Source organism: Heloderma suspectum, chromosome 12, assembly GCF_057233095.1.
Source record: "Heloderma suspectum isolate Gila_16-S chromosome 12, 16-S_ref, whole genome shotgun sequence".
NCBI lineage: Eukaryota > Metazoa > Chordata > Lepidosauria > Squamata > Helodermatidae > Heloderma > Heloderma suspectum.
This window is the reverse complement of record NC_139469.1, coordinates 11395268-11415828: the sequence shown is the minus strand read 5'-3', so window position 1 is coordinate 11415828 and position 20561 is coordinate 11395268. Positions and strand designations below refer to the sequence as shown.

The 20561-nt window shown below is 47.3% G+C and overlaps 1 protein-coding gene across 2 annotated transcripts in view; it reads left to right on the top strand.

Moving 5' to 3' along the window:
• The window catches only part of MAP2K3 (mitogen-activated protein kinase kinase 3), an 88997-nt gene that overhangs the window by 29946 nt on the left and 38490 nt on the right, over nt 1-20561 (top strand). The window contains exon 1 of one of the 2 annotated variants that reach the window (XM_084818340.1): nt 9487-10019. The exons of the other annotated variant lie outside the window; for it this stretch is intronic. Coding sequence (XP_084674466.1) covers nt 10004-10019 — 16 coding nt within the window. The 5' untranslated portion in view covers nt 9487-10003. Of the gene's footprint in view, nt 1-9486; nt 10020-20561 lie in introns of those variants that run through there. 2 annotated transcript variants of the gene reach the window in all.

The window sequence follows — 20561 nt, the reverse complement described above, 5'->3', positions numbered from 1 at the left end:
TCAGTCGTTCAGTCGTGTCCGACTCTTCGTGACCCCATGGACCACAGCACGCCAGGCCGTCCTGTCCTGCGCTCTCTCCCGGAGCGTGCTCAAGTCCATATTCATTGCATCCGTGATGCTATCTAGCCACCTCATCCTCTGCCGCCCCCTTCTCCTTTTGCCTTCAGTCTTTCCCAGCATCAGGGTCTTTTCCAGGGAGTTTTCTCTTCGCATTGTTCAGTCATTCAGTCGTGTCCGACTCTTCGTGACCCCATGGACCAGAGCACGCCAGGCCTTCCTGTCCTCCGCTCTCTCCTGGAGCGTGCTCAAGTCCATATTCATTGCATCAGTGATGCAATCTACCCATCTCATCCTCTGCCATCCCTTTCTCCTTTTGCCTTCAGTCTTTCTCAGCATCAGGGTCTATTCCAGGGAGTTTTCTCTTCGCATTGTTGTTGTTCAGTCGTTCAGTCGTGTCCGACTCTTCATGACCCCATGGACCAGAGCACGCCAGGCCTTCCTGTCCTGCGCTCTCTCCCGGAGCGTGCTCAACTCCATATTCATTGCATCGGTGATGCTATCTAGCCATCTCATCCTCTGCCGCCCCCTTCTCCTTTTGCCTTCAGTCTTTCGCAGCATCAGGGTCTTTTCCAGGGAGTTTTCTCTTCGCATTAGGTGGCCAAAATATTTGAGCTTCAGCTTCATTATCTGTCCTTCCAATGAGCACTCAGGGTTGATTTCCTTATTTATATTTTAAAAATCCCGTTATACTGAGAGTATACATTATACTCTCGCAGAGATGAGGGTGCTACACAAAAGTCTGGTAAAAGAAAAATTGTACAATGTGCAATGAAATCAGTAAGGCAGCGCCATCAAAATACAGCAACAAACGGCCGGCAAGTATTTAAAATAACCCGTTCACATCAGCCCCTTTAAAAACCTAGGCAAACAAAGGGGGTTTGACCTGGCGCCCAAAAGACTGCAATGTTGGTGCCAGTTGTACCAGTTGTGGGAGGGAGTTCCACAATCCACCCCGCCCCGGTGCACCAGTTTATCTTAAAGCATGGGCAGGCTCATATAGGGAAGGGGCGCCCTCATCCTGCAGCCAGTCTGGTTCTTTTAGAAGCAGTGTAATTTGACGCCACCAGGCTATACCGGTGGTGACACTCCTGGCTGCCACATTCTGCATTAGTTTAAGCTTCTGAGTAGTCTTCGGGGCAGCCCCGCACACAGTGCGTTACAGTAGTCCAATTGGGAAGTTACCAGAGCGTGAGCCAGCGTGGCCCGACCATCCTTGCCCAGGAACAGTCATAGCTGGCAAACCAACCAAAGCCGGTAAAAGGCACGGCTCAAAACTGCCTTTCCCAAGCTGCGTGCGTGTGCGCGCACACACATATTCTGCGCAACCCAGATTCTGAGACTGAGATGCAACGAAAATGTGTGCATGTATATATCTGGCATAATTCTCCTTCTGTTTGCCCTGGAGGAAGGACATACTGCACTGAAGCATCCCCGCCCTTTGGAAAGCTTTCTCCTCTCCCCTCTGGTTTCCAGGTTTTCAACAAGCACTCTTTCTGCACACTGAAGCTGATCTCTGCAGACGTGGGAACAAGGAGAGGCAGACTTGTGTAGTGGTTAGAGTGTGGGACTAGGACTTTGGGGGAGACCCAGGTTCAAATCCCCACTCAGCCACAAAGCTCTTTGGGTGACCTTTGGCCAGTTCCTTTCTCTCAGCCTAACCTGCACCTCGTAGGGTTGTTGTGAGGATAAAAAAGGGGTGGTGGGCAGAGAACCATGGATGCCAACCTGAGCTGCTTGAAGGAGGGGTAAGATATAAATGTAATGATAAATAATAGAAATTTCTTTTGTTGCCTCCCCCTTTGAAAGAAGTTGGGGTGGGAAAACGAAATTCTCGGGATACCGAAGTTTTGAATTCTTGCAAGCGGTATTATATATATACTCTGCAGAACAGTATTTCCCTGAATGGTCTCTCTTTAAATGCGCTGTGTGTGTGTGTATTTGTGAGTCAAGATGGGTGAGTTACAGGTTTGATCGCTTAAAAACAGAATAAAACAACCCACCTCTCCCTGCAAGCAGAAAAAGAGCAAACTGGAGAAAAGCCTAACCTGAACTCTTATGCTTATTATATCTTTTTGAAGAGCATGTGTGTGTGTGTGTGTGTGTGTGTGAGGGTCTTTTTGCCAGAGGGAGCATTCAAGTGTACAGTTCCTCCCTCCCCACTTACTACCTAAATGGTACTGTCCAGGAACAGATGTATCCCTTGTTCCAGCTGCCCGTCCGAAACGAGTCAGGCTTCCGCAAGGTCCCTGAAACTCAGCAGTGCCCTTTCTTCCGGGTTTCTCTTCCCCTGCTGATGAAACTGCTGTGCCTACAATCTTTTGCAAGCCTTCTGGGTATGTTGAGCTTTGTACCAGGTCACCTTGTGTGGCTTTGCCACAGCATGAGCTGGAAATTTCTGCTGAGCTGGAAACATTTTCTTCTTTTTCCAGGAGTTTGTGAGATCACACACAGACCCAAAACCCCATCAGCAGAAATGTTTGAGGGAGCCAGCCTTGGGGGAAATTTTGGCATCCTTTTTTTTTTTTTTTAGCTTTTGCACTGCTAACCTCAGTGCCTCTGTATATGGAAATCTCCCTCTCTCCTGCTCATCTGTGTCCCATTATGAAGGGGGCTTAGAGGCACAGCCTCATAATGTAAGAATTTTGTGGTTACCTCAGCTGTGTTCTTTTTTCTTCTTTTCTCTGAGTCTCAATGTATATGGCTTAACTTAACATAACGTAATTGGGGCATTTTTCAGAGATGACAAAACTCTCTCTTTTCCCTCTCTCTCTCCCTCATGTTGAAGGTAAAACAATTTCATGCCCTATTGTTTCCTAGACTGACTCATTTTGGAATGATTTTTTTTTTTTTTAAGATGAGCAAGTTTCTCTAGCCGCCCTGAAACTTGGATTTTGGCGTTGATCAGGTGCTGAGTGACCTTCCTGTAAGCCCTTGGCAGGCGTAAATAAATTGTGCAGTTTGGCAACCTTTTTCGGGGAAGAAGGTGAGGAGGAACCACAAGCCTACAAAAAAAGGGGAAAAAAGTATTGAGCATCTGTGCAGAAAACTAGAGTTACAGCTCAAAGTTGCCAGTTATTTATTTATTTTAAAATCTATTGGTTACATTTTTATACCGCCCAATAGCCAAAGCTCACTGGGCTGTTCACAACAATTAAAAACATAAACTGCAAGACAATAAAATACAGACGATAAAATACAATATAAACGTTTAAAACTACAACATACAAATAAAAAATGACCAAACAGAAGCTGGCAGCAGTGCAAAATGTAAAAGGCAATACCAAATATAAAACAAACTGAAAATCTCAGGAGTTCAGAGAGCTCCTGTTGCATTAAGAGTAGCATGGAAGGGAAAATCCTGCCAAGTGTATGTCCTCTCCTTCTGCATCAGTTCTACAATAGTGGGAAGAAGTTGAACCTGACAGGAGTCTCCCTTCTGTGAAGCTCCTAAAGCTATAGGAGACCTGTCAGACTAGACCTGATAAGGGCCTGGTAGTCCTGATTTCTTGCAGTGAAAAACTCCAAATGTATTGGTCTGTAGTTTGATGTTTGTTTGAATGATCTTGTTAGCTGCTTCAGGTTCATATGAATATAAAAAAGATTGGTTTTTTCCCCCCAAAGGGCCGTAACGCAGTGGGAGAGCACACGTTTTGCATGCAAAAGGTCCTGGCTTCAAGCCCCCAACATCTCCAGGGCTAAGAAAGACCCCTGCCTAAAACCTGGAGAGCTACCAGTCAGGGTTGACAGCACTGGGCTAGATGGACCAAGGGTCTGATTTGGTATATGGGACGTTCCTAACATAATAAATTCTGCCATCAGAAAAAGCATCTCACGTAAGCTTGTAAACAGCCTCTCACCTGTGGTCTTTCCGGCACCAAGTGAAAACCTGTTTATTTTCCCAGGCTTTTTTAGCTCTTCAGTTTTGTTTTTCATTGCGTCATTGTGTCTGTTTTGGATCTTTCCCTGCTGCTGGTTTTTCGTACTCTGCTTTTATTTTGTTTTGAACTTTTTAAAGGTTTTATGTGACTTTTATCATGTCTTTTAGGGTTTTAATTTTTGTGAACCTCCTAGAGAGCTTTGGCTATTGGGTGGCACAGAAATAAATGCGGGGGGCAGTGGGCTGCTGAACCCGTTTCTTGATGTGGGTTTTTTGTGTGTGGGGGGGACATACACACGCATCAGTTCAAACAAGTGAATTGATTTCTCCATATGAAATGGAAAATGGCGCAGTTGGACATGCAGCCTTGCAAATAAGCCCACACAAGTTACTAGCCTTCAAAAATATATATACATTTTTTTTTTTCATCCTGCTTGGGTTGGCAGAAGAGGGCTGGAGGGCTTAAATACAAGGTGGACTATGAGAGCAGCATACCTGTGTCAGGGCATGAACATTTTGGATTCAGCTTAGGAGAGTGTGCATCTAGAGATTGTTTAGAAGTCCAGCGCCTAGAACATCTAGCAGCTTCATAAAGGCTTAAGAGGGCTTTCACCTGCTTATAGAAAACTTGGCATCCTGAATAGCGGCCATTGGCCACCAGGAATCCCGTGCTGGGGGCTGAGCGGGTGAGGGGCAGAGAGTTCGGTTCCTCTGCTACACACCCAGCTTAGCAACCAAGTGGACGGCAGGAAGCCCCCTCCCCTCCCCCCCCGACATAGAAATGCAGCAGACTACTATGGGAGAGAGATGGACGGAGTTGTCTGGCAGGACAGCTCCCAGCAGGCGAGCAAAACTTTCTGCAGGCTAATAACTTTCGTGGGCTTTATTTGCAAGGCTGGGTTAATTGTACACATTCCAGCAGATCAGTGCAATCCCCTAGATTTGCCTGTGGGATAGTAAACTGTGATAGTTGCCTGTGGGTAAACTAACATTCTCAAGTCAGACACATACAGGTTTCATCCTCAGGTGATGCATGGTGTGCCAGAGCAGGGGTTAGGGACTTCCTTCTTTCAAGACTGCGCTTACCATCTGCACAGGGTTTTTTTTCCCCTCCCTCTTCCCGCCCCATTCCTTGTTCCTTGTGTGTGGTGTCTTTTTAGATTGTAAGTCTGTGAGCAGGGACTGTCTCGTTTAATTGATTATATGTAAAGCCCCTCTCTAGGAGCCTTTTTGGCTGAAGAGTAACATAATAATACTTCAAATAAATAACATAAAATGTACTATTAATATTTAGAAAATAATTGTGTGTGTTTTCATTAATATGCTGCATCTCCCCGTCCCTGCTTACAGCTTATTGCAGAGAACTTCTTACAAACAAAACTGCTAAAAATACATTTCTTAAAAAGCAGTGGCAGGGGATCCCAGTTTGGATTGGGATTGTGATGTTTGGGGGTGCAGAGAGGGAAAGAGGGGTCTAACTTTTCCCCCATGCTGTGGCCCTGACTTCACTCCCCTAAGCAGATGTTGGGCACAGAGAGGAAAATGTAAGGTCTAAGCTTATAAGGTGCAATTCTATGCATATTTGCGCAGAAAAAAGTCCTACAATTCCCAGCATTCCCCAGCTATAAATTGTAGGACTTTTTTTCTGTTTAAACATGCATAGGGTTGCGCCCTAAGTCTTTATCTTCTGTGACTGATAGAAGCTTCGATGGGGTATGGGCTGGAAGATGCTTTAAGACAGGGAATCTGTGCAGAGGCAAAGAAGTAACCCACTCCCTCCACAGTGGGGCCCCAATCCAAATCTATCCCAGCTGGTGTTTAAGATTTAAAAAACAACCACATGCTGTAGCGGGGAATTCCTTTTTTTTTGCAGAGTCAGGGGTTTGGACTAGATGCCCTTTTGAGATCCCTTCCGGTTCTAAGGTTCCGTGATTCTACATCGCATCTAGTCTGACTGGCAGTGCAACCCTATACATGTTTACTTGGAAGGAAACCCCACTGTATTCCATGGAGTTCACGCCATTGCAAACTTGATCCCTAGTTAAGTGTGTGAGGATTGTAGCTTTAGGCTGCAACTCAATCCTCTCAGTTAAGTAAGAATGCCATAGGACATACTTCTGAGTAGACCTGCATAGGATTGTGCAGTTGGTCAGTTGATCCAGGTTTTTGTTGGATTGATTTAATCTAACTGATTTCAAATATTTCCGCCATAATAATAATAATAATAATACATATTAAGTATGTAATACGTTTATTGCTCAATCCAATGGTTGTTGCAAAATAATTAATAATACATTAATGCTTTTCTGCTGGCACCTTGTGATGCTGCACTTCTCCTGTCATTCCAGAATGGGCCTCTTTAAAGCTGTGCCCTCTTGTATAGTAAGCAAACCTGAATTGCTTCTGTTTTGTTTGTTGTGGTGATGGTGGTTAGAGGCAAGGAAGGTGGCATGCGTTGACGCCTTCAGGACAAACTGAACATGACCCCCCACCCCACGCGCACCGGCTGATACATGTGCAGGCCACGCAACATGGCCACATTGAGGCTTCCTGTCACAACGGCCGCCATAAATCCTGCACATGGTCCGTCTGTCTTCACACAAGCCCGTTGTATCTCTGCTCTTCCACCGCCCCCCGCAAAATACATGCATAGTGGCACAGGGTTACCGTTCCACTCCCAGGCCGGCAGCTGGCTTGTCCGTGTTCCAGAAGATCTCCGGTTTCACTCCTGACGCAGGTTGTGACAAGGGAGGCTGGACTACGGGAGTTTGGCGTCAACCAGATAGGTGAGCCGCTCTGAGCAGGAGGAAAGCCCCCCCTCCCGAAGATGTTCCATAGCTACGGGGCTACAGTGGAACACAAACAAAACCGTTCACGAGTGCTATGTGTGTGTTGCAAACAAATAAAAACTGGGGTGGTCTCTGTTGCTCCTGGCATGAACTTTCTTTTGATCAACTTCGAGTGCAAATTAAAAACGCGGGGTGCTTTCTTCGCAGGAGCAGAGTATGACTGCAGATGGATATGGATGGCACGCATGTGCACGCACACACGATTTTGTGACACCAACAGATTTCTGTCGACCTTCCCCCCTAACCTGGGGCCCTCCAGATGTTTTGGACTACAACTCCCTGCCATTCCTGACCTTGAGCTATGCTGGCTGGGGCTGATAGGAGTTGGAGTCCAAACCATCTGGAGGCTACCAATTGGCAAAGGTTGGCATAAGCTTTTGTGAACTTTTAAGAGCAGGTGAAAGTAGATTGGGGTCTACTCATAGATCTCAGGTTGAGCTGAAGTAGATTAGCAAGGGTTTCTGGCTCCCAATTGCTGAATAATAACAACAACAACTAAAAAGCTCCCCCCGCCCTTTAGTTATGTTGCAGCAAAAGAATGCTTCATAGGCAGGGGACCAGGAGTGGATTTTTGTGTTGGAAGGACTTGTGAGCTCACTTCTGATCACAATTTCCTGGGCTGCACTTGTGCTTAGAGGCATGCTGTTCCTTAATTCTCAGGCTATGTCCGTTGCTGGAGCCACTATTTGGTACCTGGCTGGCTCCAGTCAAAAACAAAGTAAATCTTGCAAGCCTGAAGTCTGCCCACTTCATCAGATGCATGAAAGCTGTCCTCTGTCTATCTGTCTATGGTCTATATCATATACCTCATATGGATATAGAAAAAAGGTAAGCAGTATGGCCAAAGCCATGACACGCAAGAGATACAGTCCGTGACCTTTCTGTACAAAGTTCAAACATATACGAGAAGCACACGTGGCCGTTTACAACCGTTGTGAAGGGAGGCTCGGGTTTAATTTACAGCCCGCCTCTCAAATTCAAGGTCTCCCATCCAGGCATCAGGCCCACTTAGCTTTCGCAAGATTGTTGCACTGTGTGCATCAAGCCACAGCCCTGTGATAAGACCATCTTCCAGCAAATTTTTCCTGCTCTGGATCAAGAAAGAGGCGCGCGCACGTGTGCACATGTGAGGTGCTTTATAAACAGCGATATAAATGATAATAGGAATAATAAATAAGCATCCTTACAATTGCAGCCACATTTTAATTTCCAGTTTATGATTGTGTTATAATTGCATAATGCCTGTCCTTTAAGTAACCACAGGGATTTGACCTTACTGCCGTGGCTTGATGTTTTCTCAATTGGTGGCCCATTCACTTTGATGGAAAATTGGGCAAACAAGTTATTCTAAAACGGTGAGGGCTGAAGAAGAACGTCAGGGATAGCAAATCCTCTGTGGAGCCTGCCCTCTCCCCGAGTGAGAATTCTACCCCTGGTTGGGAAGGCTCCCCTGGCTGCCCTCCTTCTCCCAGTGCCACTCGTGCAGAAGATCCCAGGTTCGATTTCTGGTATCTCCAGCTATAAAAGGATCTTGAGGCCAGGGCGCTTTCTGGGGTAGGCCAACAGCTGCCAGCCCGAGTAGGACAACCATGGGCTAGGGTGACTACCCTGATCCAAGGCAGCCACCTCTCCAGATCACAAATGTGTCCGGCTACTTCAAACTGTTGGGTGTGTGAGTGAATGTGTCTGCTTACATTTATTTATTTACATTTAACAATGTAAATATTACATTGTTTTTATTATATATCATTTAATCATAATGTGTTATTCTGATTCAATATTTATTTATTTATTACTATTTATTTATTTATTTATTATGGGGGCCGTGGTGGCTTAGTGGTTAAGACGCTGAACTGCAGACCGGAAGGTCGGCAGGTCAGCAGTTCGAGACCCGAGTGCCGCATGATGGAGCGAGCTCCCGTCTTCAGTCCCAGCTCTTGCCAACCTAGCAGTTCGAAAGCAAGAAATTGCAAGTAGATAAATAGGTGCCGCCTCGGCGGGAAAGGTAACAGCGTTCCGTGCACCTCGGTGTTCAGTCCTGCCGGCCACATGACCACGGAAGCGTCTTCGGACAGCGCTGGCTTAGAAACGGGGATGAGCACCGCACCCTGGAGTCGGACACGACTGGTTGGGGACACCTTTACCTTTACCTAATTATATTATGACTTCTCCGCCCCCCTGCAAATGACCCAAGGCAGCTTACAATACTTTTTCATTTCATTTCTTTATTTATTACCGTTATAGCCTGCCATTTTTCCTCCTTAAGGAACCCAAGGTGGCATACATAATCCTCCTCCTCTCCATTTTATCCTCACAACAACAACCCTGCGAGGTGGGCCGGGCTGAGAGGCTGCGACTGGCCCACAGTCACCCAGGGAGCTTCCATGGCCGAGCGGGGATTAGAACCCGGCTCCCAGCCCAACACTCTCGCCACTACCCCACACTGGTACATTTCTCTCTTTTTATCCTCACCACAACCCTGTGAGGTAGGTTGGTAAGAGTCAGTGACTGCCTCCCAAAGTCGGCCGCCACTCGAGCCGAGCAGGGGACTCGAACCCGCGCCTCCCGGGCCCAGAGCCCAACTCTCGCCCCGCTGCACCACGTGGGCTGCCCCATCCAAGCCGCCCCGCCCGCCGCCCCTCCTTTGGCCCCCCTCCAGTTTCCTGCCTGACGTCACGGGCCGTCCTGCCTCCTGCGGCCGCTTTTGCAGCTCTTTTTACAACTTGCGCTGCGTTTCAAATGTAATCCGAGAAGCCCCCAAAACAGGGCGAGCTCAGCTGCCGACGCCTGGGGACGAGAAGGGCTTGACTACGGGGAGGGGGCGAGGGTTTTTCCGCCCCCCCTCCTTAACCTCTCCGTTTTTTCTATTTTTAATCTAGGGTGGGAAAACACTCGAATTGCTGTGAATTTTTTTTTTAATTATTATTTTTTGCTGCGGGTTTCTGCACACCAAGCGTGCAACGGAGAGTTTAAGGGGGAGGGGGGGGCGCAAAAGAATAAAATAAAAAGGCATCTAAATTGACAGTAGAACGACTAGTCCCCAAGAACTTTGGAGCATGCATCTGTCCCTTCTCCAGTAGCCGCCGCCGCTTTTTGCAGCTTAGTGCTTTTTTCCTCCCCCCCCCCCTTTTTGCACGGCAAAAAGGAATCTGTCCTCCGAGGCGTGGAGGCGAGATCTGTCCTCCGATCGCAGTTCTTTCGCTTCTGGGAAACCACCATGGACAGAAAACAAGGTAGATGTGTTGCAACCGTTTGAAGGAGGAGGAAGGGAGGGGGGATAAAATAATCCCCAAACCTACCCCGGGGGGGGGGCGGAGTTCGATTGCAATGGCGATATTTTCTCAAGATAGTTTAAAATGATTGCAATTGCTAACTTTTTTTTTTTAATGCAAGGAGGAGCTGCCTTGCTATTAAAAAAAAAAAAAAAAGTAGCCGGGAGAAACTTGCATGCTTTTTTAGTGGTGGAGGGAGCAGCTTGGAGGAGGGTGCATCGTGCGCGTGCAAAAAAAAAGAAAAAAAGTTATGCACCGGGATCCGGGGGGGGGGGCGGGGAGGATTGTGCTTTTCCGTTGCACACTTTTTTTCTCCCTCCCCTGGCTGCGTTCTGCAAAACATTTTAACTCTGCAGGGTGGTGATTGGTGGGGGGGGGGAGCGGGGGCTATCAGAGTTAGGTTAGTGGTTGACAGAAAGGTAGACCTTTCTGGGGCTGCTAGCTGTGTGTGTTTGTGTATCGCTGTGCTTTGCACAGGCCACTAGGACTTGGAAGGGGTCTTTGATGACCTTTCTTTTCCTCTTTGCCTCCCCCCCCCCACTTCCTATTGCACTTCTGCAAACAAAAAAGACCCATTTGGTCTTGCAGCAGAAAGCTTGGAGAGCTGGATGGTATGACGGGTGGAAGCTTCCAACCCCCCACCCCCACTGGTTGCAGCAGCCTTGCAAGTTCTACAATTCATTGAAAGAGAGAAGGGCAGCTCCTGTGTTCAGATTCTAAAACCAGACATCAAGTCATACCACTTTTCCTGGAATCCCTTGCCCCTGTTTCCAAGATGCGGCTCAGTTGTGGTTCTTCCATTGGTGCAGGGCGTGCGTCCAAATCATGTAGACAGTGTGCATAGATACGACTTACAAGATGTGGATTTGTTGTGCGTGTGTGTGTATGTGGGCCATCTGAATGTGCAGACAGGCGTAAACACCACCTCCTACTTTGTCCGAGTTGAGGGCGCTGTGAGCCTTCATGCATGTCTGCTGGATTAGTGCAGGAGTGCAGAGTTTTGGGTATCCGAGGAAGAATTCCTGACAACTCATTTTGTGTGTGTATGTGTCTGCATACATACAATAATGCATTAAGCAAGTTTCTGGCTCTCATAGCTGCAGAAGAATAGTTTACCGGTAGTACATTACAGTTTGCAAATATTTATTTATTTAGAGCATTTATAGCGCGCTCTTTGGCTGGAAAGGCTCACAGAGCAGCTTACAGATCACTAAAGACGGTTTCAGCCCTCAGGTGTAATAATCTAAAAGGGCATGGCGCAAAAGGAAAAAGGGATGTGGAGGATAAAGGAAAACAAGCAAACTCAGGCACAAGTTCTGAGTGTTATAGTGACCACATGCACCACAGGTTTATTGATTGATTGATTGATTGATTGCATTTATACCCCGCCTTTTTTTCCTCTCGCAAGGAACCCAAGGCGGCTTACATTATCCTCCTCCTCTCCATTTTATCCTCACAACAACAACCCTGTGAGGTGGGTTGGGCTGAGAGTCTGTGACTGGCCCAAAGTCACCCAGTGAGCTTCCATGGCTGAGCGGGGACTAGAACCCGGATCTCCCAGCTCCTAGTCCAACACTCTTGCCACTACACCACACTGGCTCTCCTAATAATGGCTGTAAGGAAGCTGGACATTGGTTGTCCCACCAACCCCACCCACGAAGCACATCACGCAAATTACATAAAATGCACCTTGCACAGTTTGGTCATTTACCAAGAGGTGCTTTGGCTTGTCGCTTCTGTCCTCAACCATATTCCTGCCCCTGCCTGCCTGCCATGCAGCTGTATAAGCTCTGCATTGATCTTAGCGCTCAGAACACTTCTCACCAGTTTTTGCGACGCTCCTGTTAGGTAAGCCAGTATCTCTTAGCCTCCCCGCTGCAGGTGGACCAGCTGAGACATAGATGATTGACCAGAGACCACCAAGAAATATTTGAGGTGACATTTGAAACCTGGGCCCTTCCTGTTCATAATTCAAGTTCTGAGCCACTATAGCAGCTCACAGGCGTGGGTTTAGGCTGGAATGTGTCCTGGCAGCTGTAATTATGGGGAACTTTTTGGAGGAGGGGAAATACGCCCTCCTCTTGCCGCTGCCCCTTCCCCCCAATCCCATGCTCAGATACTTCTTGCACTTTCAGTATAATCCTAGTCGAAGAGTGCCGGAGTTCCATGCAAGGGGATGCACCTTGGGGAAAGTCATTGGCCTGTTTCACTACGGCCCATCTCCCCTTCCCTAATCCGGTGACGTAACTAATAATTTTGGCATCTGAGGCAGGCCCCCAACTCACCCCCCAGCCCCGTCAACCTGGGAAACCTGGCACTCCGCAAACATTTTTTAAAAAAAGTCTGGGGCATAAAGAGGAGATAATCCCTGTAGGTAGCATTTGGTAAAATCCTGAGGTAAAATTGGTAGAATCCAGAGGTAAAATCGGTAAAATCCGGAGGTAAAATTGCCCGGCCATCTTGACAAATGTGTCTGGCTACTTCAAACTGAAAACAAAACATTACTGCAATTGTGTTTATTTTAATTTATTTATTATGTTGCGTGTAACCCTTTTTAACCCAAGCTTCCACCACGGCTGTGCAATAAAAACAATCCCCCCCCCCCATGGGAATATCAAAAGTCTAAAAACATCAAACAAAACACATTTAACCAACAGTAGCAGAATAGTGATCAGAGAGTGTCATCCTCTCTCTCCCCACTCCTGCCCCAACTCACATCATAATAGCGATTTTTTACTTGGTGTTGAACCAAGCTGTTGAAGATTGGACACCAAGCAAACCACTTGGGAAAGGGACTTCCAAAGCTTGGATGCCACCACTGAGAAGGCCTGTTGGTAGTCACCACCCACCTAACTTCCAATGGTGGTGGCACCTGGAGTAAGGCCTGACTTGAGGCCTGATTTAGTCATTGTCTAATAGCAAACTCCAGTGGCGAGTGCCGACAGGATTGTAGCCAAAACGGGTCTGAGAAACAAGAGAAAGGTATTGGCATGCTCAGAGGAATCCCGAGTTTTGCAGAAGTATCATTCCCACTTAAACAAAAAACAAGACTGCAAAAATACATGCACTTGTGCAAAAACAGTGTAGTGAGGACGGAGCACAAAATGCTGAGTGATTATTTGGCTGGGAGGGGGAGAGTGCAAGAGGGTAGGGTGCAAGAGGGTGCGGCTGGCTGGAACCTTGAACAGGAATGCTACATGCTGCAACATTTTGTTACAGGTCTCACTTGTACCTTTACTATTATTTATCCCTCCTTTCTTTAAGGGACGCCACCTGCCTGTTAGATTTTTCAGACTGGTAACAGAAGTCTCCTGGCCTCTGCTGATCTTTCCTATCACATGAGGCATTGATGAGAGTGGATTTGATTCAAAGCCCTTCACTTACCACATTGAGATCTGTAGGCTGGAAGAATTCCAAGCAAAATCCCCCCCCCCCCCGTTTTCTGTAGCATCGCCAGCCCAGAATAAAATTCAAAAATGAGGGATGTATCGGAGCTATAATCTGAAATGTGTGCCAGGAAGGCTGGGATCATTCCAGGTGCATGCTTTGCAAAAAGCGAACCCCTCCTCTAGGATTTTGGAGAGACTCGACTGTATTGCTGATGCCTAAAGATTTGGTGCTGGCAGCTAAACACTTAATTCCGAGTTCTTAGAATTGGAACCGATTTTCTCTCCCTGAATGACAGTTCCATTACAACTAATGGGAAAGCAAGCAACCTTAATCTTTTGGATGATTTGGGATGCATTCCTGGAGTGTTTCCTTTTTTTTTTTTTTTACTGCAAACTAGAGAAATTAGAGGTGGGCCTAACAGCAAAAGAAAAAATAGTATGTTAGAAGTTAAATTAAGAACAAATCAAAAACATGTTATCTAGAAAAAATGACTGCTGTCTTCTTGATTGTTTTGGCAAGACAAGAGGATAGAATCTAGGGTCCGGCAAAGTTCTCCATTGACCCATCAGATATTGCCAATTGACTGCCTATTTGTCTGTGGTGAAATGATATTGCCCAATATTTCACAGAGTCAGGAATGCTGCTCGGTAGGTGGCAGTTTATCTTTTAAAATTTGATTATGGTGTCATGTGTTTGTGAGGGTGGACGTGAGGTTTGCTTTCCCCATTGTCCTACAGCAGGTTGGGACAAACCTATCGGCATTGCACAGGTTCTCCTATTAGCTATGTGCTGTAATCTCCGAAGAGGAACACCCATCTGTGGCAAAGGTTGCAACTTAGGACCACCCATGACACCATCTTGCTTTCTGTAGGGACCTTGGAGTACCCCCTGTATGTGATCTGACTGTCTGCTCTATAAAGTTCCTGTGAGGGTTGGACACTCTAGAACCATTTTAAAATGTTGATCTAATTGTTTCAAAGTAACAGTTAATTAACTGATGTTTGTAATTTAGCATAAGTATCAGATCCCTTAAGGATGAGTATGTGTGTCTAATGAAGTTCATGTTTTAAAAATTCTTAGACAATATTCAGTTATCTGTTCGTCCAGTCACTTGGCCAGACCTTTTTTGACTGGTCAAATGCTTGATCCTAATACAGCCACATTTCCTAGGATTGTAAATATCAATCCTTACTTGGTCTCCTGTTTGGATTGCTTGGTCTGCTGTGGCAAATCGAGGATTGCCTCCAGGTGACAGAAAGGCCATGCTCTGACAATTTTGCTTGCCATGGTGAGAGGGCCACTGCGTTCTCACAGGTCATGAACGTTGTACCTTCCTCCTCTGCTTAAACCTGTAGAGCAGGGTTTCAAAACTCAGGCCCAGAGGCCAAATCCAGCCCACCTGGCATTCTAATCCAGCCCTCCGTGGTTCCCATAATAGCGATTCCCCTTCCACTGGCCTTGCCCCCTTTCTCCTGACCATCGACTGTTTGCTTGTTTCCTGGCTTTTGTGTGGTTTCTTCTCCATTTTAAATGGTTGAAATGCCTCTCCTAAGGCTTAGTTATTGGCCTTAAGAGCTTTAAGCTAAAATATGCTGGAATGAGGTCCCAAGAGCTTCTCTGAAGTGTAATTCGGCCCTCAGGCTGAAATAGGTTCAACACTCCTGCTGTGGGGATCGTCTGGCAGTTGCCCATTGATCCCTATTCCCTCTCCAGTTCCAAGCTGGGATGAAGGCCTAGAGGGTTGTTTGACAACCATGTGATCAAGGTGTCAGGAGCATCTCCTCTGCACAGGGCCAAACCAGAAAGTTATTTCTCCATCCTTTCCTGCTCTGGATCAGGAAAAGCACTATATGACCTGGGTAGGGGGCTTCCTTGGCTTGTGCTGCAGGAGGCAGCAAAGTGGTGGCCACAGTTATGTCTTGGCTATCAAGGCCAGCCAAAATTTGTAGACCTTCCCCCCTCCACCCCCCAAGCAAAGGTATCCCAAGTTTCCTGCCTTTTTCCTTGTAGGCCACACTTTACTACCACTGGCATGTGTGGGGTAGGTAGTGGAATGATTAAAGTAAGTGAGAGTTCTTCTTCGTGATCTCCGTGATTCACACATCTGGGCTATGTGCATGTGTGGAACAGTCATTCGGAACATTCTAGAGCTGAACAGAGGTGGGAGTCTTACCCTCCTTGTCTGCACATGCTCCAGGCGTGGCTCCCGCCTCCCTCTCCATTCTTTTTTGTCTGCTGCAGCGATTAGCAGCATCTGGAACATTCTCCACTTCACAGCATTACTCTTAGAAAACAACAACTTGTTCTTGTCCCCTCCTGAGATACTGAGCAGAATTCTCTCTCTCTCTCTCTCTCTCTTTTGTCTTTCCTATTTCTCTTGAGTTCTCCCTTTTGGGTTTTGCTCTTTGGGGTTCATGGCCTCCAAGGCCTTCTTCCCACTACAGCGGGAAAATACCATTAGCCAACGGGCATTCCTCCGATCTTCTGTGCCTTGGAGACATGCACAGGGTGGATTCCTGCACCCACTGCCAGGTCTTTACTAAACAGGCCAGAAGGAATAGAACGACATGTCTTCGTGCCGTCCTGTGAGAACAGGCCCTCAAGGCGGCAGATACAGCTGTACTGAATTACCTCTGCACATCGCTGCATCCTGCATTTGCAAGAAGCCAGCTCTATCTCTCAACTTACTGTAGCACCCCCATCCATGGAAAGTGTTGCAGGGCAGTTGTCCTTGTTCTGAGGAGTACCAGACCTTACTCTGCAGTCGGCTTCTGCTGTGACTTCGGCAACCCAACTGAAAACCGAGCTCTCGATACAGCGGTTGAGATCAATAAGGGCAAAGCGACTAAGTCCCCAAACAAATGCCCTGCTAATCCCCGGCACCGGGATCAAAGAACAAAAAGACCACCTGCAGGATCCATTCAGATGACGAGCCAACAACTATGCCTGCACAAAGACTAACATCCACGGTATGCGTGGTGTCACAATCTCCACTCCAGGCACTGACTCCCAATTCTGGAAAAACTGCAACTTCCATAGAACCGTGACTCCCTTGAGGATGTTCAGTGTATCGGGTTTATATCAGAGAGCGAATCCAGGCCGTGTTTCTCCCAGGAACCGTACCAGCCTGTTCCTTGGGACCATTCCCTACATAAGGACAAATCCCCTAGGAACTGAGAGACCTAGCCAGCTTCCTCAGCTTCTTCTGGATGCTTTCTCTGGCATTACTATGATATGCCCCAGGGTGGTGGTCATAGACACCCTTACTTCAGTAGATCCTTACTACTATGAGGACAGTTCACCATTGTGACAACACCACTCCCCATAGCAGTATCATGACTATAAATAAATAGAAATAAAATATAAGGAATGCCTGTTGTTACCACCCTCGCCACCATCACTTTTACTCCCCTCGTTATGTGGAATGATCAGAGGCACCTCCTACCTGTGTGCTGCTGACTTGCATAGTTTCCAAACAACCTGATACGCAGCTACCACAAACTGCCACGGTACCTAGATCCACCTGCTTACCGCTCGCTTGCCATCCTCCTCTTCCGGCCAACTTCTTCCAGGACATAGTCCTGACAAAACTCCCGGGACTGACGGCACTGGCTGCCACACCTTCAGTAGCTCCCTGAACTGAAACACGGCTGGTTACTAAGCTGGAAACGCCTGCCAGCCCGTGTTCCAAGGATCGCTCTTCGGGGCAGGACGACTGTTCCTCTGACTCATCCTGCCAGTCATATGTAGTGGATTTGACCTTCTCACCAGATTTTCCTGTGGGAGAACGAAACCCTCTCTCTTTTTGTCGGATGATGTCAGGCCATATGCAGGACAAATTCTGCAAGTGGCAAAATCCTTGGGGCTAGTGATCAAAGCCCTACCAGCCATGGTCACTGAGCTGGTTTTTAAGAAGGTACAACCAGACCCCCCACCCCCCATAACTAACCCTATGCTCCCAACAGTCTTGCGCGTCATCATGTAGTCATGGTTGAAACCTTCTGTGGTCCTCCCTATGTCTAGAAAGACAGAAAACCTACCCTGGGTTCAAGAAGAAGACTGCTCCTTCCTCTTTAAGCACCCCACTCCTAACTCTAATTGTGGAAACATCTCAGTCCAAAACTAAACAAAAGACTCATTCCGTTGACTCAGAGGGGAGAAAATTAGATTCAGTGGGGCTCCGAATCTCCTCCACCAGGAGGCTAGCACTGCAAGTAGCCAACTACAAGGCCTGGGTGGCAGCCTACCAACAGTTTTTGTGGGGAAAAGCAGCGGCCTTGTTTGACTGCCTTCTGGAGGATGTGGAAAACCTGGCTATGATTTTTCAAGCCTGAGCTCACCACGTGGTGGGTTGTGGCTCCAAAGCTGTGGCAGCTGCCATCTCTTTACACCGTCACGCCTGGCTTCATACAGCAGAGCTTCACCAAGAAGCCCAATCAAGAGAGGACTTCCTGTTCGATGGTGAAGGCCTCTTTAGCGCGTCCACAGACAAGTCCTTGGACCACGCCTGTAAAATGAAAACATCCTCATGAAAGTTGGGAATGGGATCCCAGTCCTCCTCGGCCTCCACGAGCTGTCCACCGCCATATGGGCTAGACTAACAACCAGCTCGGTGCCAAACATCTTTGAACAGACCCTCTAAACCAAGGTTGTACGCCTCATTTCAGTCTAGGTGATCCTTTCAGAGCAATCACCACCAATGTACATGGGACAAACACCCCGACTAAGCCAGACATTGCTTTTGATTCCTACAGAGGGTTCTGATCATTGCCCTCTCTCACCCAAAGAGACTCGGACCTTTCCTTGCTGTCTGGGAATTCGTCACCACAGATACATGGGTACTTTCCAGCGTTGTGTGGGTTATCTGAAAGACTGTATTCTCCCCTATGAGCCTACTCATGCCCTGAAATCTTTAGGGGAGGCCCTTCTCTTGGTTCCGCCAACAGCACAGGCTCGTCTGGTGGGAACACCGGAGAGGGCCTTCTCAGTGGCTGCCCCAAGGCTCTGGAACTCCTTTCCTAGGGAGGCGAGAGTGGCACCCTCGATATGCTTTCGCTGGCATGTAGAAACCCTTTTTGTTTCAGCAGGCCTTTGGGGATAGCTAGTCTGGACCTGTGAGAATATGACGGATAGATACTATGGTTATATTTCTCATTGTCTTTTAACATTTTGATATTTTATACAATTTTAACATTATTGATGATTTAATTATATTTTTAACTTTTAACTTTTGTATATTTCTATTTATAGGATTTAACTGTACAAGTCTTAATATTGTAAAGCCGCCTTGAGTCCCAGTATTGGGAAAAAGGCGGGATATCAGTAAATATAATAATAATAATAATAATAATAATAATAATAATAATAATAATAATACATTGAGTTTGAAGTTACCCCTCTCATAGGAGTCTTCCATGCCACTCATCATGCTCTGGTTCTCAGAAATGAAATCACCATGCTTCTAAGCAAGGATGCCATAGAAAGAATCATCCCTGCTCAAAGGCTCACTGGTTTTTCTCCAGATACTTTACAATCCCCAAGAAAGATGGAGGCTTTGGGCCTGTATTCAACCTCTGGGATATCAGTCACTACATCCACCCAAGGAAATTTCAAGTGACTACCCCCTACAACGTCAGGGAGACTGGTTCGCTGCTATAGACCTTTGCAACGCTTACTTTCACATCTCTATTCACTGTACCTCACCTTGTAGTCTCAGGTTTGCCCTGGGCAACAAACTCTTCCAGTTGGAAGTTCTCCCGTTTGGGATAGCCATGACACCGAATGCCTTTGCACTGTGCCTGGTGGTAGTGGCAGTTCACCTGAGACCAAAAGGAATTGTTGTCTTTTTATATAGAGACGACTGGTTCTTCATAGCTTCCTCCATCCCACCTCCGGGCCAACGTAACCGTAGCTCTGTCTGTCGCTTCTGGAATCTCTTGGCCTGCAGGTCAGTGAGGAGAAGTATTGCCTAATTCCTTGGCAAACATGCCAGTTGATAGGAGGACTCCTCAACTCCATTCGGGTCTGCGCCTATGTACCTGCAGACAGAACGGACACATTAAGACATCTTCTTATGAAGTAAAAACCCTCCCCAAGTGTCAAGCAGTCACCATCTAGCTCTTCCTCAGCCTCATAGCTTCAACCACAGCAGTAACACCTTTGAAACACGTCTCCACATGAGACCACTCCAGCTGTGGTTCCTCCGAGCCTTCTGTCCAGAGTTGAATCCCAAAACTCACCTCCTGACCCGTCCCACTCTGGTCCAGCATTCCCTGGGCTGGTAAATGGTCCTGAAGTATCCCTTACAGGAACTCAGCTTTCAGCCTCCTCTCCCGTCACTGACGGGGACTACAGACTCGACTCTTTCTGGCTGGGGCCTTTCTGGCCTTTGCGGTTTGCTCAGGGTGAATGGATTGGTCTTGGCAGGAAAGAACCCTCGACATCAATCAACTCGAACTGCTGGCAGTCATAAAAGCCTTCCGGGCACTCGAATCATGCATCTTTGCACGATCTGTCCAAATTGCCACAGATGACAGCGCAGTAGTTGTCTTTTATATCAGCAAACTGGGCCAAGTGAAGTCTCTCTCCCTCTTACTGCTCACCCTGAACTTTGAGGACTTCAGCATGCCCTACCATGTTTCCCCCATTGCTATCCATCTCACTGGAATGTGAATCTCTCTGGCAGGTTCACTCTGCGTATTGCGGACTACTCCTCACAAGTAGGAACTTTCTCCGAAGGTCTTGTCCAACCTCTTCTACATGTGGGGCTCCCCCACCATCAACTCTTCGCCACAGCCCTGAATGCACAGTGCAATGCTTTCTGCATCAGGGCGGGTGCTACCCAGACTCACTGGGTGATGCCTTCTTCTTCCACTGGGGAAACACTCTGACTTCCCCCCTTTCCTCTCATCACTTGTCTTGTGGACAAGCTACAAGAGGACTGGGCCCACTGCATCCTAATAACCCCATGCTGGCTGAGACAACCATGGTTTGCGACAACGCTCCTAATATCCGGCCACACTTTCCTACACCTTCCTCATCGTCCGAACCTGCTCATGATGGACGGGGGGAAGATCAGCCACCCAGATCTGGAAACCCTGCACCACACTGCGT